Source organism: Myodes glareolus, chromosome 14 (assembly GCF_982192425.1).
Source record: "Myodes glareolus chromosome 14, mMyoGla1.1, whole genome shotgun sequence".
Taxonomy (NCBI): domain Eukaryota; kingdom Metazoa; phylum Chordata; class Mammalia; order Rodentia; family Cricetidae; genus Myodes; species Myodes glareolus.
The window spans coordinates 44,973,923-44,991,521 of record NC_142039.1 but is presented as its reverse complement, the minus strand read 5'-3'; the positions used below and the strand labels follow the sequence as shown (position 1 = coordinate 44,991,521).

The 17,599-nt window shown below is 34.1% G+C and overlaps 1 protein-coding gene across 1 annotated transcript; it reads left to right on the top strand.

Moving 5' to 3' along the window:
• Positions 1-3,712: 3,712 nt before the first annotated feature.
• Positions 3,713-17,104, top strand: LOC125396298 (prolactin-7A1-like). Its single transcript, XM_087896700.1, has 8 exons — positions 3,713-3,743; positions 8,573-8,575; positions 10,317-10,486; positions 11,278-11,316; positions 12,068-12,097; positions 13,653-13,760; positions 15,426-15,605; positions 16,772-17,104. Exons 1-8 carry the CDS (start codon positions 3,713-3,715, stop codon positions 16,985-16,987), a joined length of 777 nt encoding a protein of 258 aa, XP_087752826.1. The 3' UTR covers positions 16,988-17,104.
• The last annotated feature ends 495 nt before the right edge of the window (positions 17,105-17,599 follow it).

Genomic DNA, 17,599 nt, shown 5'->3' with positions numbered 1-17,599 from the left:
CCCAGGACATACACAGCATCTTATAAACACCTGTATCTTCATTTCTAGGGAAACCAATGCTTATCTTGAGTAATAGGCACATACGTAATGCATATATATACACAGGCAGGAAATGAAACACACAGGTATAGTAACAAATAACAAGAAAATAAAATAAATGAATAAAAAAGAATACCCAGATATAAATCCACAAATATAAAGCCATCTAATATTTAACAAAGCAATAAAAACACATAACTGAGAAAATATATGTTCTTTAATAAATACTGTCAATGAAACTTTTTTTCTAAATTTAGAACAATGAATTGAGATCTATATTTCTCATTTTATATATAAAATTAATACAGAAATTTAATAGTAAGTAATAATGTATGAAAGATCTGAAATCTAAAAAACAAGATGACATTGAACATAAAGGTAACAATTATATAAAAAAATGACCTAGTAATCAGAAATAATCCCAATGATGAATAAGTGGTATTATATTAAATTAAATATTTTTGCACAGAAATAAATGTAATCACCACAGTGAAGAAAGATCTTGTAGAATCTTAGAATTCACCAGAAAGTAATGGCTATAGATAAAGAGATACAGAATTACAGCATTTCCTTTTCTCTAATCTTTCTTGACCCTTCCCACATATATCTGCAAGGTCTTCTCAAATTTATGTTTTTTTGTTCTCCAATAATATTGTTATAATACTACACATGTATTATATATATTTTTCTGAAATGTATTCTCATAAAATTAGAGAGTTGTCATGTTTACCAAATATATTATACAGTGTGCTCTCTGTACTGAAAGATATTAAATTTGAGGTAATTTATTTTGGTGGAAGATATGATACATACCACAAATGGAAACTATTACTCAAAGGGCTTAAGAGGCTATGGGAAATCAGAGTCTTTTATTTTTATATTATTCACAAAATCCTGAGTCTTTTTAACAGACAGTTTATCAATGAAAAGCTTATCGATGATAAACTTAATGTAGTCATAGTGCTAGCCTGGAGTCAGTCATCCATAAGAATCCGATGGACTCATTCTCCCATTCACCTCTGGCAAGTACAGACATTGTTAACTTCCTGTACCAAGACAGTCTTGTGGAAATGCCTCGAGATAGTAAAGACCAATGACTTCTGGGTAACTGCTTTTGTACAAAATTCAGATTTTCTGCTGTGTTCAAAGACCTAACAAGAGTGACTTTTCTAAGGAAGGTTTGGGTAGCTTGTATTTAAGTGGACACAGTTCACCGTGTCAGGGGTTGTCACACTGATTTGTCACATTGCTTCCACAATCAAGAAACAGGGAGGTAGATGCTGTTACATTATTTCTTCTTTCCTTTATATGCAGTTTGAGTCACAGTTCATGAAATGGGGTCTTCAAATTTGAAGGCAAGTTTTTTTTTCAGGTAGCCCCATGGTGATAATATAATATAATATAATATAATATAATATAATATAATATAATATAGTGTAGTCACTATGGAAATTGATGTAGAAATTCATCAACAATATAGAAATTGATCTACATTATGACCCAGTTATACAACTTCTGGGTGTATACCCAATGGATTCTATATCCCTCTACATAGATACTTCTTTATCCATGTTTATTGCCATCTTATTCACAATAAACAAGAAATGATAATAACTTACACCTAATCAACCAATGAATGATAAAGAAAATGTGATACATTACACAATGAATTTTTAGTCAGCTCTAAAGATAATAAAATTTGCAAGAAAATGGATGTAGCTGGGCATATCATTCTTGGTTAGGTAACCCAGCACCACAAGACATATGACAAATGCTCTTTCATATGAATATATATATTCATATATATTCAATAAATAAATATTCTCATATATATTGTTTCATATATATATGAAAATTTCAAACATATTTTTTACTATTTTTAGTTATGTTAGTATGTGTTTTGGAGTGTAGGCATCTGCACACAAGAGAAGGTGCCTATCAAGGTCAGAGGAGTTTGATTACCCTGGAGCTGGAGTTACAGGAAGTTTCACGCTGGCAGAAGTCAGTGCTGAGAATCAGACACAGGTCCTCTAGAAGAACAGTTTATGCTCTTAACCAATAAGTCATCCCTCTACATCCCTATCTTTGTAACTTTAGATATGAGGGTTTAAATTGAAGTATATTTAGAGTTCATAAAACTGTCAAAGGTCTATGAAATGAGTGACAACATATCAATACTGGGAAGGAATAGTAAAACCTATGGCATTAAGGGACAAAGAAATAATGGGAGGAAGACATATTAAGTAATGTGGGAAGGGGGCAAGAGAACGGAAAGTTAATAAGGAAGGTTAAGTAAAAACATAATTTGTAAAAAGTTTGTATGGGAAACTAGTACTGTGGAAGCTAGCTGATACTGGAATTTGATAATTAAGGGTATTTATAAAATATTGACATGCTCTTACTAAAACAATGAAAAAAAATGCCTTGCTTTGTTCAGTTGGGCTCAATGAATTAGAGTGATAAAGTAGAGCATTTAACCCTCTGTTAAAATACTCTCATTCTCAATGAGGCATTTGAACCCTACCTGTGCTCGATGGGGTAGCAATATATGTGGAATTCAAGGTCATCCTAGTTATAGGATAAAGCGGGCTAGGTCTATTCTGTATCATTTCATTCCTCAAAGTAATCCTTGGGTCTCATGGCCTCTTGACTGCCCTTTGACCATGTCCTCTTTGTTGGTTAGATCAGTGTGATGACAGGATTCAGTGATAGAAGAAATAAACAAATTCTCTGATTTTCTTTGACCAAAGAACCAGCTTCTATCAGCAGCAGACCCTCACTTGTATCTCCTCCTCTACTCAAAGAACTCTTGTTCTGACCAGACCCTATAATTAATTGCATACTTAATTGTCATCAGGTGCAGCCAATTATTTTATGATTAGATTTTGGTCAAGTTCCATAGACAGAACCTATGTTTGTATAGGTTAAACCTTGCAGAAAATATATGACTTAGGGTATTTTAAGCTGCCATGTGAGGACCCTATATGATGTTTAGTTAAATGAAAGTACTTTTTCTACAAAAGCAAAAAAATACTGAAACAACAACTGCAGCACACACACACACACACACACACACACACACACACACACACACACACACAAAACACATGCAAATTCTCTACACACCTGGATTTGCCTCATACATTACTGACCTAATATGCAGAAACAAACACTTTACTATGTTCCCTGGATTTGACCAATAAAAAAACCTGCAAATTTTAAACTCTTCTGAAGGAAGACTGTACCCATGGCCTTGTTGTTTTTAATGCTCAGAAACAGTGACGTACATATGTGACCTTAAGCAAGACACAGTGACAGAAACACTCAAGTATCCTAAAAAAAAGTTAAAGTCTGGGACACAGAAATTTTGCTAGGGGAAGGAATTCACAAACTACTTGATGGAGACGAGATGTATATAGTGATTTGTAGCTTCATTTCGGTCCCTAAACATAGCCTCAAAATCAAGTAAAAAGGTCATACTGATGACATGCGTCATCATTGCCATGAGGCTGAAGAGTCATATGGTCCTTACCGTCATTCCTGATCTTACTTTTTCTTCCTCCTACGGGATGTGGCCTTGAGGATGGTTCACTGGCCTATTTATTGGGGTGGACTACTTACTGGAGGAAGGACTGCAGTGAAGCAGTCAAGCTGTGCTAAGGACTCCTCCGAGATGCCTCTATCTTTCTCTCAGCCGTGCTCCTGTAAGTAACTCTTCTAGTGGACTTTTAAGTAACCGAGGACATTCCATTGACATCCAAAATCTTCTGGACAATTTATTTTCTTGGTGTCATTTTTACAGATGCATATTTGTTCTTGCCTAATAAGGACAAATAAAATCAGATAAAGCCAACACCATCTGTTAAAGATGCCTTCTTTTTTCCATTGTATATTTTTGCCTTCTTTGTAAAAAAAATTTTTAGGTGTTCATGGGTATATGGGTTTATGTCAGGGTATTCATTCAATTCCATTGATACATGTGTTTATTTGTGGTGTAGGAGTTTCTTCTGTATTTGTGTTGCTTTCATTGGTTAATAAAGAAACTGCTTTGGGCTTGGTGATAGGGCAGAACATAGATAGGTGGGGAGACAGAACTGAATTCTGTGAGGAAGAAAGCAGAGTCAGAAAACCACCATGGAGCTGCCAGGGTCAGACATGCTGAATCTTTCCCAGTAAGCCACTTCCTTGTAGTGATATACAAATTATTAGAAATGGGTTAAATTAAGATGTGAGAGTTAGCCAATAAGAGGCTAGAGCTAATGAGCCAAGCAGTAATTTAATTAGTACCATTTCTGTGTGGTTATTTCATGTGTAAGCTAGCCAGGAAGCTGAACAAGGGGCTCTGCTCCCTGCAACATATTTGTATACCAATATCAAGCTATTTTTTATTCCTAGAGCTCTATAGTAGACTTTGAAGTCAGAAGTTACTTAATTGTACAATATTATTTTAGCTATCTTGGTTTTTTGTTTTGTTTTGTTTTTTCATATGAAGTTGAATATTGTTCTTCCATGGTCTGTGAAGAATTGTGTTGGGATTTTGAGAGAGATAGCACTGAATCTGTAGACTGCTTTTGCTAAGATTGTCATTTTTACTACGTTAGTCCTACTAATCCTTGAACACAGGATATCTCTCCATTTTCTAAAATCTTTTTCAATATCTTTTTTCAAAGACTTAAAATTCTTGTCATATAGGTCTTTCACTTAGTTGGTAAGAGTTATTCCTCTATTATTTGTGGCTGTTATAGAGGGTGTTGTTTCTTTGATTTCTTTTTGACCTTTTTATCAGTTGCATATATTAGGCTACTGAAATTTTTAAGGTAATTTTGTATCCAGTCACATTACTAAAGGTGTTGACCACTTGTAGGAGATCTATTGCAGAATTTTTAGTGTAACTTATCATCTGCAAATAGTAAAGTTTGACTTTTTCCTTTCCAATTTGTATTTTCTTGATCTCCTTTAGTTGTCTTATTTCTCCAGATATAACCTCAAGTATTAGTACTATATATATTATTGTATTATACCATTATTATATTTAGAGATGTTCCTTGTATTCTTGTTCTCTCCAGAACTATAACATAAAGGAATGTTTTATTTTGTCAAAGGCATTTTTTCAGCATATAATGAACTCTTCATGTGAGATTCTTCTTCCATTACTTTGTTTATATGTTGGATTGACAGATTATCATATGTTGAACTATCCCTGCAAGATCAGGGATAAATCCTATTTGATCATGGTGGATGATTTTTTGTTGTTTTCTTGGGTTTGGTTTTTCAGTATTTTGTTTTCTTGGGTTTGGTTTTTCAGTATTTTGTTGAGTATTTTGCATCATTGTTCCTGAGCGAGATGGGCTAAAATTCTCTTTCTCTGTGGAATCATTGTTTGGTTTCGTTATTAGAGTAACTATAGCCTCAAAGAAAGATTTTGACAATATTCCTTCTTTCTTTTTATTGTGCAGAACAATTTGAGGTGTATTGGTATTAGCTCTTCTTTGAAATTCTGATAAAATTCTGCACTGAAACCATCTAGTTCTTGGATTTTATGGTTGGTAGACTTTTATTGACTGTTTCTCTTTCCTTAGGGGCAATAGGTCTCTTTAAATTGTTTATCAGGTCTTGATTTAGTTTTGGTATGTGGAACCTATCAAGAAGTTGTTCATTTCTTTCAGATTTTCCAATTTTGTGAAGTGCAGATTTTTGAAGTATGACATAATATTCTCTGTATTTCCTCAGAGTCTATTGTTATATCACCTTTTCCTTTCTCATTTTGTTAATTTGGACATTCTCTCTCTGACTTTGGTTAGTTTGGATAAGTACTTGTCTATTTTGCTGATTTTCTTAAAGAACCTCCTCCTTATTTCATCGATTCTTTGTATTATTATCTTTGTGTAATTTTTATTGATTTCAGTCCTGAGTTTGATTATTTCCTGTCATCTACTCTTCTTGGGTGAGTTTACTTCTTTTTGCTGTAGAGCTTTTAGTTGTGCTGTTAAGTAGTTTATTTGAGACTCTTCAAATTTTTTATGTAGACACTTGGTGCTGTGAACTTTTCTCTTAGCACTGCTTTCATTATGTCTTTTATTTATATTTATATATATATATATATAAATATATATTTATATAAATATTATATAGTTTATATTTATATTTAACTTAATATATCCATTAAGTTTGGATATATTGTAGACTCATTTTCATTGATTTGTAGAAAGTCCTTTCTTTCTTTCTTTCTTTCTTTCTTTTTTTCTTTCTTTCTTCCTTCCTTCCTTCCTTCCTTTCATTCATTCTTTCTTCTTTGCCCTAGTGGGATTCAGCTGAGAGGTGTTCAGTTTCCATGAATTTTTAGGTTTTCTGTAGTTTATGTTTTGGTTGAACTCTAACTTTAGTCCTTGAAGGTCTGATAAGATACAAGGGGTTATTCCGTTTTTTCTTTATGTATTTTTCTTTATGTATGACTGAGTATTTGGTCAATTTTAGTGAATGTTCCATGAGGTGAACTATTCTTTTGTGTTTAGGTGAAATGTTCTGTAGATGTCTATTAAGTCCATTTGAGCCATAACATCTGTTAATTTCCTTGTTTTTCTGTTAAACACTTCTGCCAGACCCGTCTGTTGGTGAGAGTGGGGTGCTGAAGTCTCCCACTATTAATGTGTGAGGATTGATATGTGATCTGAGCTTCAGCAATGTTTCATATACAAATGTGGATGACCTTGTATTTGGGGTATAAATGTTCAGCATGGGACTTCATCTTAATGGATTTTTCATTTGATAAATATGAAATATACTTCTTTATCTTTTCTAATGATTTCAGTTTGAAGTGTGTTCTGTTAGATATCAGGATAGCTATACTGGCTTGCTTCTTAGGACCATTTGATTTGAATTTTTCCACAATCATATTCTCTGAGGCAATGCTTGTCTTCGAAGTTGGGGTGTGTTTCTGTTATGCAGCAAAAAGATGGGATCCTGATTTTGTTTCTATTCTCAAAAATCTTTCTTTGCCTTTGTGCTGGGATTCCTTACCTTATTATATACCTATTATTCTTAGGTTTGTTCTTTTCTTGGCATCCTACATTTCTTGGATGTTTGGTATCAGGAACTTACTAGATTTAACATTTTCTTTGAATGATGACTCTATTTCCTCTCTCGTATCTTCAACACCTGAGATCCTCTATTCCATCTCTTGTATTCTTTTGATGATGCATCTGTCATTCCTGTTTGTTTTTTCCATTTCCAGAATTCCCTCAGTTTGTGTTTTTATTTATTGTTTCTATTTCAGTTTTAAAGTCGTTTTATTGACTTTCTTTGCTTTCTTACAGAATTTTTTGATTTCTTTCAATTTTTGTCTTTTCATTGACTTCTTTAAGGGAATATTTTATTTCTTCTTTGAGAATCTCTCTGATCTTCAAAAAACAGTTTTTAAGTTTGTTTTCTTGTGTTTCAACTGCATTAGAATATTCAGGTATTGTTGTTGTAGGATTACTAGGTTCTGATGCTGTCATATCACTCTTTCAGTCATTGAATGCATTCTTTATTTTCCTTTTGGTAGTTTACAACTTTATTGCAAAGATTTTTTGTACAATATTTTGTCTTTGCCTAATATTTTTATATTATTCTTATTATTCTATTACTTTAAAAAATACCAAGCCAATTTTCCATTTCCTCCCCTCCTCCCACTCCTTCCACACACCTTCCCCCAACCCCCTCCAATCTTAAGAGAGGGCAAGGAACTTTGCTGAGAATTCCAAGGCCCTCCCCACTACATTCAGGTTGAGCAAGGTATACATCCAAAGAGAACAGGATCCCAAAAAGTCAGTACATTCAGTAGAGAGGAAACTTAGTGCCATTGTCACTTGTCCTTCCGTCTGCCCCAAATGTCAACCACATTCAGAGGGACTAGTTTGGTCCCATGCTCAATCATTCCCAGTCCAGTTGGAGTTGGTGAGCTACCATTAGCTCAGGCACATTGTCTCATTGGGTGAACCTCTCATGGTCTTGACTTCCTTGTTCATATTCTCCCTGCTTTAGCCTTCAACTGGACAATGGGGACTCAGTCCAGTGCTTCAATGTGGGTCTCTGTCTCTGTTTTCATCTGTCATTAGATAAAGGTTCTATGATGATATTTAAGATAATCATCAGTCTGACTACAGCGCAAGGTCAGTTCAAACACCCTCTCTATTGTTTAGGGTCTTAGCTGGGGTCATCCTTGTGGATTCCTGGGAATTTTTCTAGAGCCAAGTTTCTTGCTAACTTTAAAATGGCTCCCTCAATCAAGATATCTCTTTCCTGGCTCTCATATCTGTCCTACCTCCATCTCAACTATTCCATTCCCTCAAGCTCTCCCCAACACTCTCATTCTCCATTTTCTTCTACCCTCCACACCCATGCTCCCAAATTTTTTCAGGCAATCTTGTCTGCTTCCAATTTCCAGGTGAATCTATATATGTTTTCCTTTGGATTCACCTTATTACTTAGCTTCTCTAGAATCATGAACTATAGGCTCAATGTCCTTTGTTTATGGCTAATACCCACTAATGAGTGGGTGCATACCATATTCATATTTTTGGGTCTTGGTTATCTCACTCAAGATAGTGTTTTGTAATTCCATCCATTTGCACACAAAATTCAAGATGTCATTTTTTTTAAACCACTGAGTAGTACTCTAATGTATAGATGTGCCGTGTTTCTTTTTCCATTCTTCCATTGAGGGGCATCTAGGTTGTTTCCAGATTCTGGCTATTACAAATAATGCTGCTATGAACATAGTTGAACAAACGCTTTTATAGAATGATTGGGCATCTTTTGGGTATATTCCCAAGAGTAGTATTGTTTAATCCTGAGGTAGGTTAACTCCTAATTTTCTGAGAAACCACCATACTAATTTCCAAAGTGGCTGCACAAGTTTGCATTCCCATCAGCCATGGATGAGTGTTCTCATTACTCCACATCCTCTCCAACATAAGCTATCATTGATATTTTTGATTTTAGCCATTCTGACAGGTGTTAGATGGTATCCCAAAGTTGTTTTGATTTGCATTTCCCTGATAGCTAAGGAAGTTGAACATGTCCTTAAGTATCTTTTGACCAATTTCAAATAGTCATTGAATGCATTCTTATACCAGCTTTTACTCATCTTTTCTTCCAACACATGTGGCTTGTGCTTATGCTTGTTCTTCCAACTCTTGTAGATTGTAGTGCCTGATTTTCGAACAGGTGTGGCTTGAACCTGTTCCTGTATAGTCCACTGGTATTGCAGGGGAAGTCTGGCAACAGGGAGGATTTTCAGGTGTGTGGGGTTGGACAGTGGAGTGGGTTTTGGTGGGCCTACATCCAGTGGTGGATGTTTGGTTACAGTCTAGAGGAAGGTCTCTTAACAGCCTGCAGGCCAGTGGGGACTGCACCAGAGCAGTCATGTTTACTTTTGTAATCATCAAGATATCAATGAAAGCTGCCAAGCTAACCTGTCAAAATGTACACATTTCTTACTTAGTTTTGAATACTCATATTTTTCCTCCCCATCTTATGTGATGACTTCTGGTCCTTACGTGTGGGTTTTATGCAGAGGAACAGGTAGATTGCTCTGAGGTTGCATCTCCTAGAAAAGTCAGAGGCTATACCCACAAAGTCTCACCAGCATAATTCTCTAGTCAGGAGCTGAATAAAGTAAAAACAATAGATATTCCAACATAAATGAGGGAAAGTCCAGGAGGTCTAAATCCTACACAAAGAGCTACAGTCAACTAAGGTGAAATAGTCTTCTCCAAGGGAAAAAGCATACTCGTTGGTTATCTAATACTGAATGGTACTGAAAATCTTACCTACAAGTAACTATACGAGTTGCACATTATAAATATATAATAGTCATGAATTTTAAAAAGAACAAGGAGAATTATATGGGGTATTATGAAGAAGAAAGGGAAGAAGCAAAAGGTGTAGCTATATTAATTTCAAAAATGAAAGGAAAAACTTGTAGGAAGGGATAGTTGAAAATGACATAGATTCTTTATAAATTTATAATACTGTACCAACAATTAATATGATTTTCTAATGATAAAAAATTTCATAGTTATTTTTGATATCAATTCCAGACTCTGGAAATTCACTAAGTTCTGATACTATATATCTGTGTGAATATGAGAACTGAATTACATTTTCACAGTGAAAAACATGTTTTCACTCCTATACAGTATCAAGTCAACAGGAGAAGGCTTTGGGAAAAGATGATGTAATATCTTTTTGATAATTTTGGATGAATGGATCTGAATGATTCATTTTTTTATTAGGGGCATTTCTGGTGCTGCTAGTGTCAAACGTCCTTTTATGGGAGAATGTGGCCTCTGTACCTTTGAACAGAAATGAGACTGATGAACTATACCTCAAGGAACTCTTGGATCACGCAATGCTACTCTACAAAAATATCAGGGACCTAAACATGGATTTGCCCAGGATATTTGTAAGTACTTCACTTATGTCAGTTTTACTTACTTTCTCATAAAGCAACTTCCTTGTCAAAAGTCGTCGTATACCACATTTATACTTACCCTGAGCCAAATTTCCTTTACACCTTACCTAAAGGTGTATGGCAAATAGGACACTTTCTAATAACAAGATAAAACAACATTTATTGAAAAGTGAAATAAGGAGATTGGAGTAAGTTTCCTGAAATCCCAAAGATTTTTGAAGAATTTAATAAGTCTTTGAATTTCCCCATACTTATCTTTAAATTTTCTTAAGTTTTAATTTGTGTCAATAAACTTCTAATAAACAGAGCTGGGAAAGAGGTCTGACTTCCTTACCTTGTTTATTAGAGGCACATCTCTGTTAACATCTTTTCTGAGCACACAGCATACATCCAGTAGAGGAGAAACATATTACAGTGAGTAACATAGAATGAACAAAAATAATCTAAATTGACAAGGTGCAGCAAAAGAAAAGGGCAAGCAAACAACCAGAAAAAACTGAACAAACAAACAAGCAAAAAACAAGCAAACCAAACCTTAGCTTCTCAAGCTTTTAAACGCTGAAGTTCTTGTTTAAAAAGTTATAAAACATGAGTTTATTCACTTAGAATGCAAGTTTAGAAAAGTCGTGAGTTCTCTGTTCCTGAGAACAATGTGTTGGTTAGTTAAAAATAAGGAGAAAATACACAAGGCTTCTGTATAGAAATTGGCAGCCAGAGAAAAATCTCTTTGTGCATTTATGTTTTCTTTTAACTCACTAGTTTTTTTCTCCATCCTGTCTCAGACCGTCAGTGTGTCATCTGAAAAAGTTTCTAATAAATTTGTAAGTACCTCACTTACTTCCTTCTTCTTTCCTCCAAGTCTTCATGTTAATGACTATGTTTGAACTTAGTATAGGAAAGCTTCAAATCCGTGTTTCAAATAATACACCCCCACGGGTAAAACAAAGTACCAACAACTGAAAAGTAGCCTAATAATGGGACAGCTCCAGAAAATTACTGGTTTGCAAAGAATATAATGATTTTTAAAGGTTATTCTCCTTTAGAAAAACTTGTGAATTATTTTAAAATATCATTGCACTTGAAACATAATACTTTAACAGTTGTATCCAAGAAAGAAGTCAGATTCAATGATCTTCCTTCTCTGAAGCCAGATGCCCTTGATATCTTTACTTAGCACACTGGAGCCATCTAATAGGGAAGGCGTGTACGACAGTGAGTCACAAGGAATGAATAGAATGGATGTTAACTGTGATAATCTGAGGAGGGAAAAAGCAAGCAACAACATATTAGATTCTCATAAACTCTAAATCCTGAGTATTATATTAAGTTTTCTGGAACACTAATTTACTCTCTGGGAAGGCTGGTTTATAAGAGTCAGGTTCTCTTCATGATGACTGTATGGTGTCTGTCCAGGGTCAGTCAGGGTCATGAAGGAGACATAAACATGCTTCAGTACAGAAATGGGTTCCAAAAGAATGTTGCTTTTTCTAATAAATAGGTCATCATGTTGTCTCTTTACTAACTATATATATATATATATATATTTTTGACATGGTCCTCATCTGGATTCAGATAAGTTCACCATCAGGGTCATCCAATCAAGTAAGTGCCTCACTTATTTCTATGTTCTCCCTCGCAGAAGCCTTCATTCTAATGACATTACCTGAATTACAAGAGAAAGTGTTGAAGACCAAGTGTCAAGTAGCACATGTCAAGTATCAACAGCTGTATCATGATATAACATTCTTGCACTATTATACAAGAATTCTTCCAGCAGTAAAAAGCAAAATGAGAATGCGAAAGCTGCAGGGAATCTGATTTGAAAGAAAAAGAGAAGAAAGGAAGAAAGAAAGAAAGAAAGAAAGAAAGAAAGCAAGAAAGAGAAAGAAAGAAATTTTCTTTTACTGTTACACAATTTTAACTGTTTTACATAATTTTTAAACATTTATTTACTTTCTCATTAATAATTATTATTGTAAAATCAAAGTGTAATTATATTGGCTAGAAAAGAATTCTTGCTGAATCTAGCTTCTTGCAGATAACCAAGAAGGTTGGACTGCTTTGTAGTCAGCTGGGTGGAGGAAACAGGACAAATCAGAATGGAAACCATGTCAAGAAGGAAGGAAAACACTGATTTTCAGGAACCCCAAGTATTAGGAATCCTGTAAAAAGATCTCCAGGGTTAGAGTTCATTCAGTAGAAACTGTTTGCCAGGGGAAAACAGGCTTTCTCCTCCTGATAATTCCATGTTATCTGCTCAAACTCAGATAACATAAAAGAAAAAAATAAGGCTTAAGTAAAACAATAGGCATCAAGAGAATGCTTTTTCTGCATTTGCATTAGATATGTTATTATTGTGATTTAAATCATAGGTTTCTCATTCCTCATACTTATTCTCTTTCAAATTTTTAAAATTCCTGGTAATGCATAAAACTTTTACATGCTAGTTGATTATAGATTTAAATAATAAGCAAGTAATAAATAATAAATTTAAATTAATAGTTATATTTAAAATATATTGAAGATTATATATTGATAAATATGTACATTATTGTATTTTATTATTGTTTTATTTCATTGCTTACTAGCTCCTAAAATTAGTCTGTTTGTTTTATCTGCTTTTGCCAAACATAATATTATTTCATTCAGTATTTATGTTTAATATTGAATCATAGTGGTGTATATATTCACTTACAATAGAAAGAAACAAACAATTTAAAATGCCCAGTTAAAAGATACACATTATATGGATACAGAGACCAAGAAACTAATGAACATAGATGTAATTTACCATATACTAGGTCCAGAATCTAGAGAAAGATGATCTCTCAGACACTTTGTATTTACCAGTTCTGTTACTTTATAAAGCTTTACTTCAAGATAGAATGATTTAAGTTAAATAAAAAAAATAAGAGAAGAATAAGTAGGAGAAAGGGTTGGAGGGTTTACATTTAGTTGTAAAATAAAATGAGATTACAGACACAGTTAGTAAGAAATATATCAAAGTACTCACATTCTTGAATTTTTAATCTTAGTTTTTAAGATGATTTCATTTTTAAAAATCACATATCTATTGAGTGCATTAATATTCTCATTGTGGCTTAATTGACTTATACTTGAGACACAAATTAACACAATATTAATTTTAAATATACAGATGCTTGAGTTTCTCTCAAATCAAGAATTCCTGGTTAAGAATCTCATCTCCTGCCACAATTATTCCATCAAAACACCAGAAAACATGGATGAAGTCCAAAAGATCTCTGTAAGCCTATAATTGTATTTTTTAACCTAAATAGCTAATAGAATACACTGACTTCACTTTTTCATGCTGTGGGGCTTTGTAAGTGATGTGGAAATCATGCCTACATGAAAATGATTTGAGAATGAACAAAGAAAAGTATTGCTGGATATTTCATGTTAAATAAGCAAAAGCTAAGTAATATTGTAGCAGGCCCATAAATTATCCATTAAGAGGGTTTTAGTTTAATAATATCTCACCACATGTCTTTACTTAATAACTTCAATTACATTTTTGTCCTTGTATGTTACCAGTGAATGGTTCCCCACTAGCAAATCTCACATTATTTACTACCTTGCTGTCTTCTTGATTTTCAAGACTCTTCTGATTGTACTTCTGCTTCTTACTGTCCCGTTTATTTCTCACAACTTCTAGGATCTTTTTTTGTCTTCACTGTAAGCACCTGAACAAGAGAGTGCTATAAACATTGTCTAGTGTTCCTCAGAACGAAGCATGCCTCCAGTTGTTATGACAAGGTCTACATATTACTACAACTCTAGTTTGCAATCTTATCATTCTTTTCTATAACTTATCTTCAGATGAACTGACTGAGGCATCATGTGAAAATAAGAAGGCAAAATGAAGGGAAAAAGGGTTTCTAGATAGGTACTCCATGGCTAAGCACTTCCCAACAAACTTTGTTGACAATGCTGCAATTAGCACTCACAAGAGCTTGTTGATTTAAGTAGAAAGAGGCTTTGAAAATTTTACTGAACTTGAGGAATCAGCCTTCTCTGTCGGAATGGGTCTTGAATTCCATGCAATCCAAGTCCACACTCTTATTCGTTATGTAGCAGTGGTCCCAGGAACCTGCATTGCCCACACTTTTAGATCTTGTCCTTTCCCCCATTTATTTTTCTTAATTCCATCACAATATCCACTGAACTTCACTGTACTCTTTTCATTGTCTCTGTAATAACTAAAGATATCAATACACAAACTCTGTTAAAGCAGGAATGAATTTCATGTAAGATCTTGGAGCACACTGGAAATCAAAATTCCATTATTTCTATTTATGCTGCTATTAAGGACAATGACATCCCATTGTTCTTTACTTATATGTTCCAAAATTGTACTGATCTGCTAGAGGCAAAAAGAGGGAGTGCTCTGGGTTGAAGAAACCATACTTATTAATGCCAGGTTGCATTAATGGAATGCTTTTACTAGTATCTTAAAACAACCTAAAAATAAATTACGATTTTGAACAACTTAGTTTGTCTGTGTTATGAATCTAAGTTAATTTTTTATCCAACTACACTGGGGGAATCTATTTTTCCTGAATCAGAGCACCTCCTAAGCCCCAACAAATTCTTGGGTCCACCTGAACAAGCAAAATAACGAAGCATGAAAGAGTCTACAAGGAGATCAGATTTTCATGTCGAAAACACAACTTGATCAATCAAATAGGTTATTGGAAATAATAGGTATATACATAATTATTTTATGGTGGCAAATTATAGGTTAATCATTTTTCTTTATTAATCTATATTATTTTTTCCTAATCCATACCACCTTCCCATAAAATAACAAATGGATAGTTAATTCAGAAGTCTGATAGAAAACCAAAGCTAACAACTAATCCTTCTTTCTTTCATGTATTAATATAACTGATGAAATCTGACTGCTTAGCTCGAAGACTTTCCAAAACTGATACTCAGTAGAATGCAAGCTTGGAATGACACTCTTCACAACCTCCTGATTATACTTGGAAGTATGCCAGGAACACACGATGATGTCCTATCATTAGCCAAAAACATCAGGACAAAAACTGCAGAGCTTTTTGAAGACTCCAAGGGTATACTAAACAAGGTGAGTAGTGTACTTATCTTTATTTTCCTCACTCATGAATGATAACACTTCTGCAATAAATATTAAGTTTTGAAAACTCAATTTGCAAGAAAAAATTTGGTGCCCAATCTTGTAAACATTCTCAGAACTAATGGATAAACATTAGAGTTCAAGTTTTTTACAATAGCTTCAACAGTACCTATAACTCTAGGTAGAGTCAAATATTCCTGACTACTTCATTAGACTCTCTTAACACCATAAAATATCTTGCCAATCAGCATGCCTTGCAAAGTCAAACCCAACTCTGTGCTCAAGTATCAAATCCTGTTCCTCTTTCTTCAGAGTTATTAAAGACAGTTTTCATCTGAAGTAGATTAAATTTAAGAAAATGTTCGCACGCATCTTGCTTTTACTCCATTGGACAAAACTGATATTTTCCCCTTTTAAGTCAGTTATCAATTGCAAATAACTTTTTAGTTAGAGATAGAACTTTGTATTTACTTTCACATAGCAGTCCTGGGATTTTTGTCTAGTTTGAACCTGTGGAAGTTTTATGCATGCTGTCAAAGTCTGTGAGTTTATGTGTGTATCAGTCCTGTTGTATCTGGAAGATTCTGTTTTCTTGATGTCTGTTACCAGTTTAGCCTCTTACAATTTTATGCCTCCTTCTCCATGTAGATGCTGGATCCTTGAAAAGAAAGATTTTTTATAAACACCCTATTTTAGACTGAGAGGTTCAGAGTCTCTTAATCGATACACATTATATAGTTGTGTATATTTTTTAAATAACTACAGTCTTAAGAAACTTCTCTGATAGGGACTATACACATCTGTAGGTATCACAATAGTTTAATGCTACATTCATTTTAATGAATAATAGTAGTATGTTTCCCCTAGTTCTGTGACCTATCTAGTTTTAGGTTCTAAGCCTCATTAACAGCATTAACAGTGCCAGGTATGGGTTACATCTCATGGAGTTGTTGCTTAGATCCAATCAAAGAGAGGATGGTTCCTCCCATTACATTTTTGTCACCCTTGCAGGCAGGTATTCTAAAACAGATACTTGTCTGCAAACAGTTTAATATTATTATCCTCTACTTAAATGTTTTTTAACATCTAGGAAGGAGAGGAGAAGCAAATACAAGTTGCGTAAATAATAACTGACTGATCATCATTTTGGTCAACAGATTTATGGAACAACAAAAGATGTGGATTATACCCTCTGGTCTGGTCTTGAAGACATTCAATCATCTGATGAAGACTCTCGCTTTATTGCTCTTTGTAAATTATCATATTGCTTGCACATTGATTTACAAACAGTTGACCTTTCTCTCACGATCTTGAGATGTATGGTGCTTATTGATAGTGACATATGCTCATCCCCAAGAACTGGAGAGTCATGATGTTGCATCCTTTTAAATAGTCTTCGTGTTATACATTTTGAAGATTTGCTTGGGTGTATTGGATTTCTTTTAAAAGAAAAATAAACCTTGCGTATATGCCAAAGTCTAGAAAGATAACTTGTTTGTATCTTTTATTCATTTAGTACCAAATATGTTAACAACTTTAAAAGGTTTGATTGGCTATTGGAATAATTCACAACTTACACTAGAGTGACACTAAATTAATATTGATGTTGATATAGTTATTATAATCAGAGTGTAAATTTGCAATTAGAAGTTTTTCCATATTAATAAGTAATGGGATATTGGCCTACTTCAAGAAAGTCATTCAGCTTGCAGGAACCTATACTGTTGCCCCATGCCATAGCTACCCAACAGGTTCTGCTAGGCCTGCAATCTGATGCTTTGTTATGTTTTCTTTCATATCCCTAAGTTGACTACACTCAACACACTCCTCAAAGAGGACCACATGGTGCTACAATCAGTCATCTTGTCTTGTCTCAAGAATCATACCCATATTTGCCCAACCTACAGGTTTGGGCTGGGATACACATGCTGTGTGCACAAGTAGAATCTTTGGTTCATAAGACATTATCCTTTCATCCCATGCCA

Coding starts and splice junctions, on each gene's coding strand:
- LOC125396298 (XM_087896700.1), top strand. CDS start 3,713: ATGCCTCTATCTTTCTCTCAGCCGTGCTCCT. Junction 11,317..12,067: donor AAAAAGTTTCTAATAAATTT/GTAAGTACCTCA, acceptor ATCTGGATTCAG/ATAAGTTCACCATCAGGGTC. Junction 13,761..15,425: donor ATGAAGTCCAAAAGATCTCT/GTAAGCCTATAA, acceptor CTGACTGCTTAG/CTCGAAGACTTTCCAAAACT.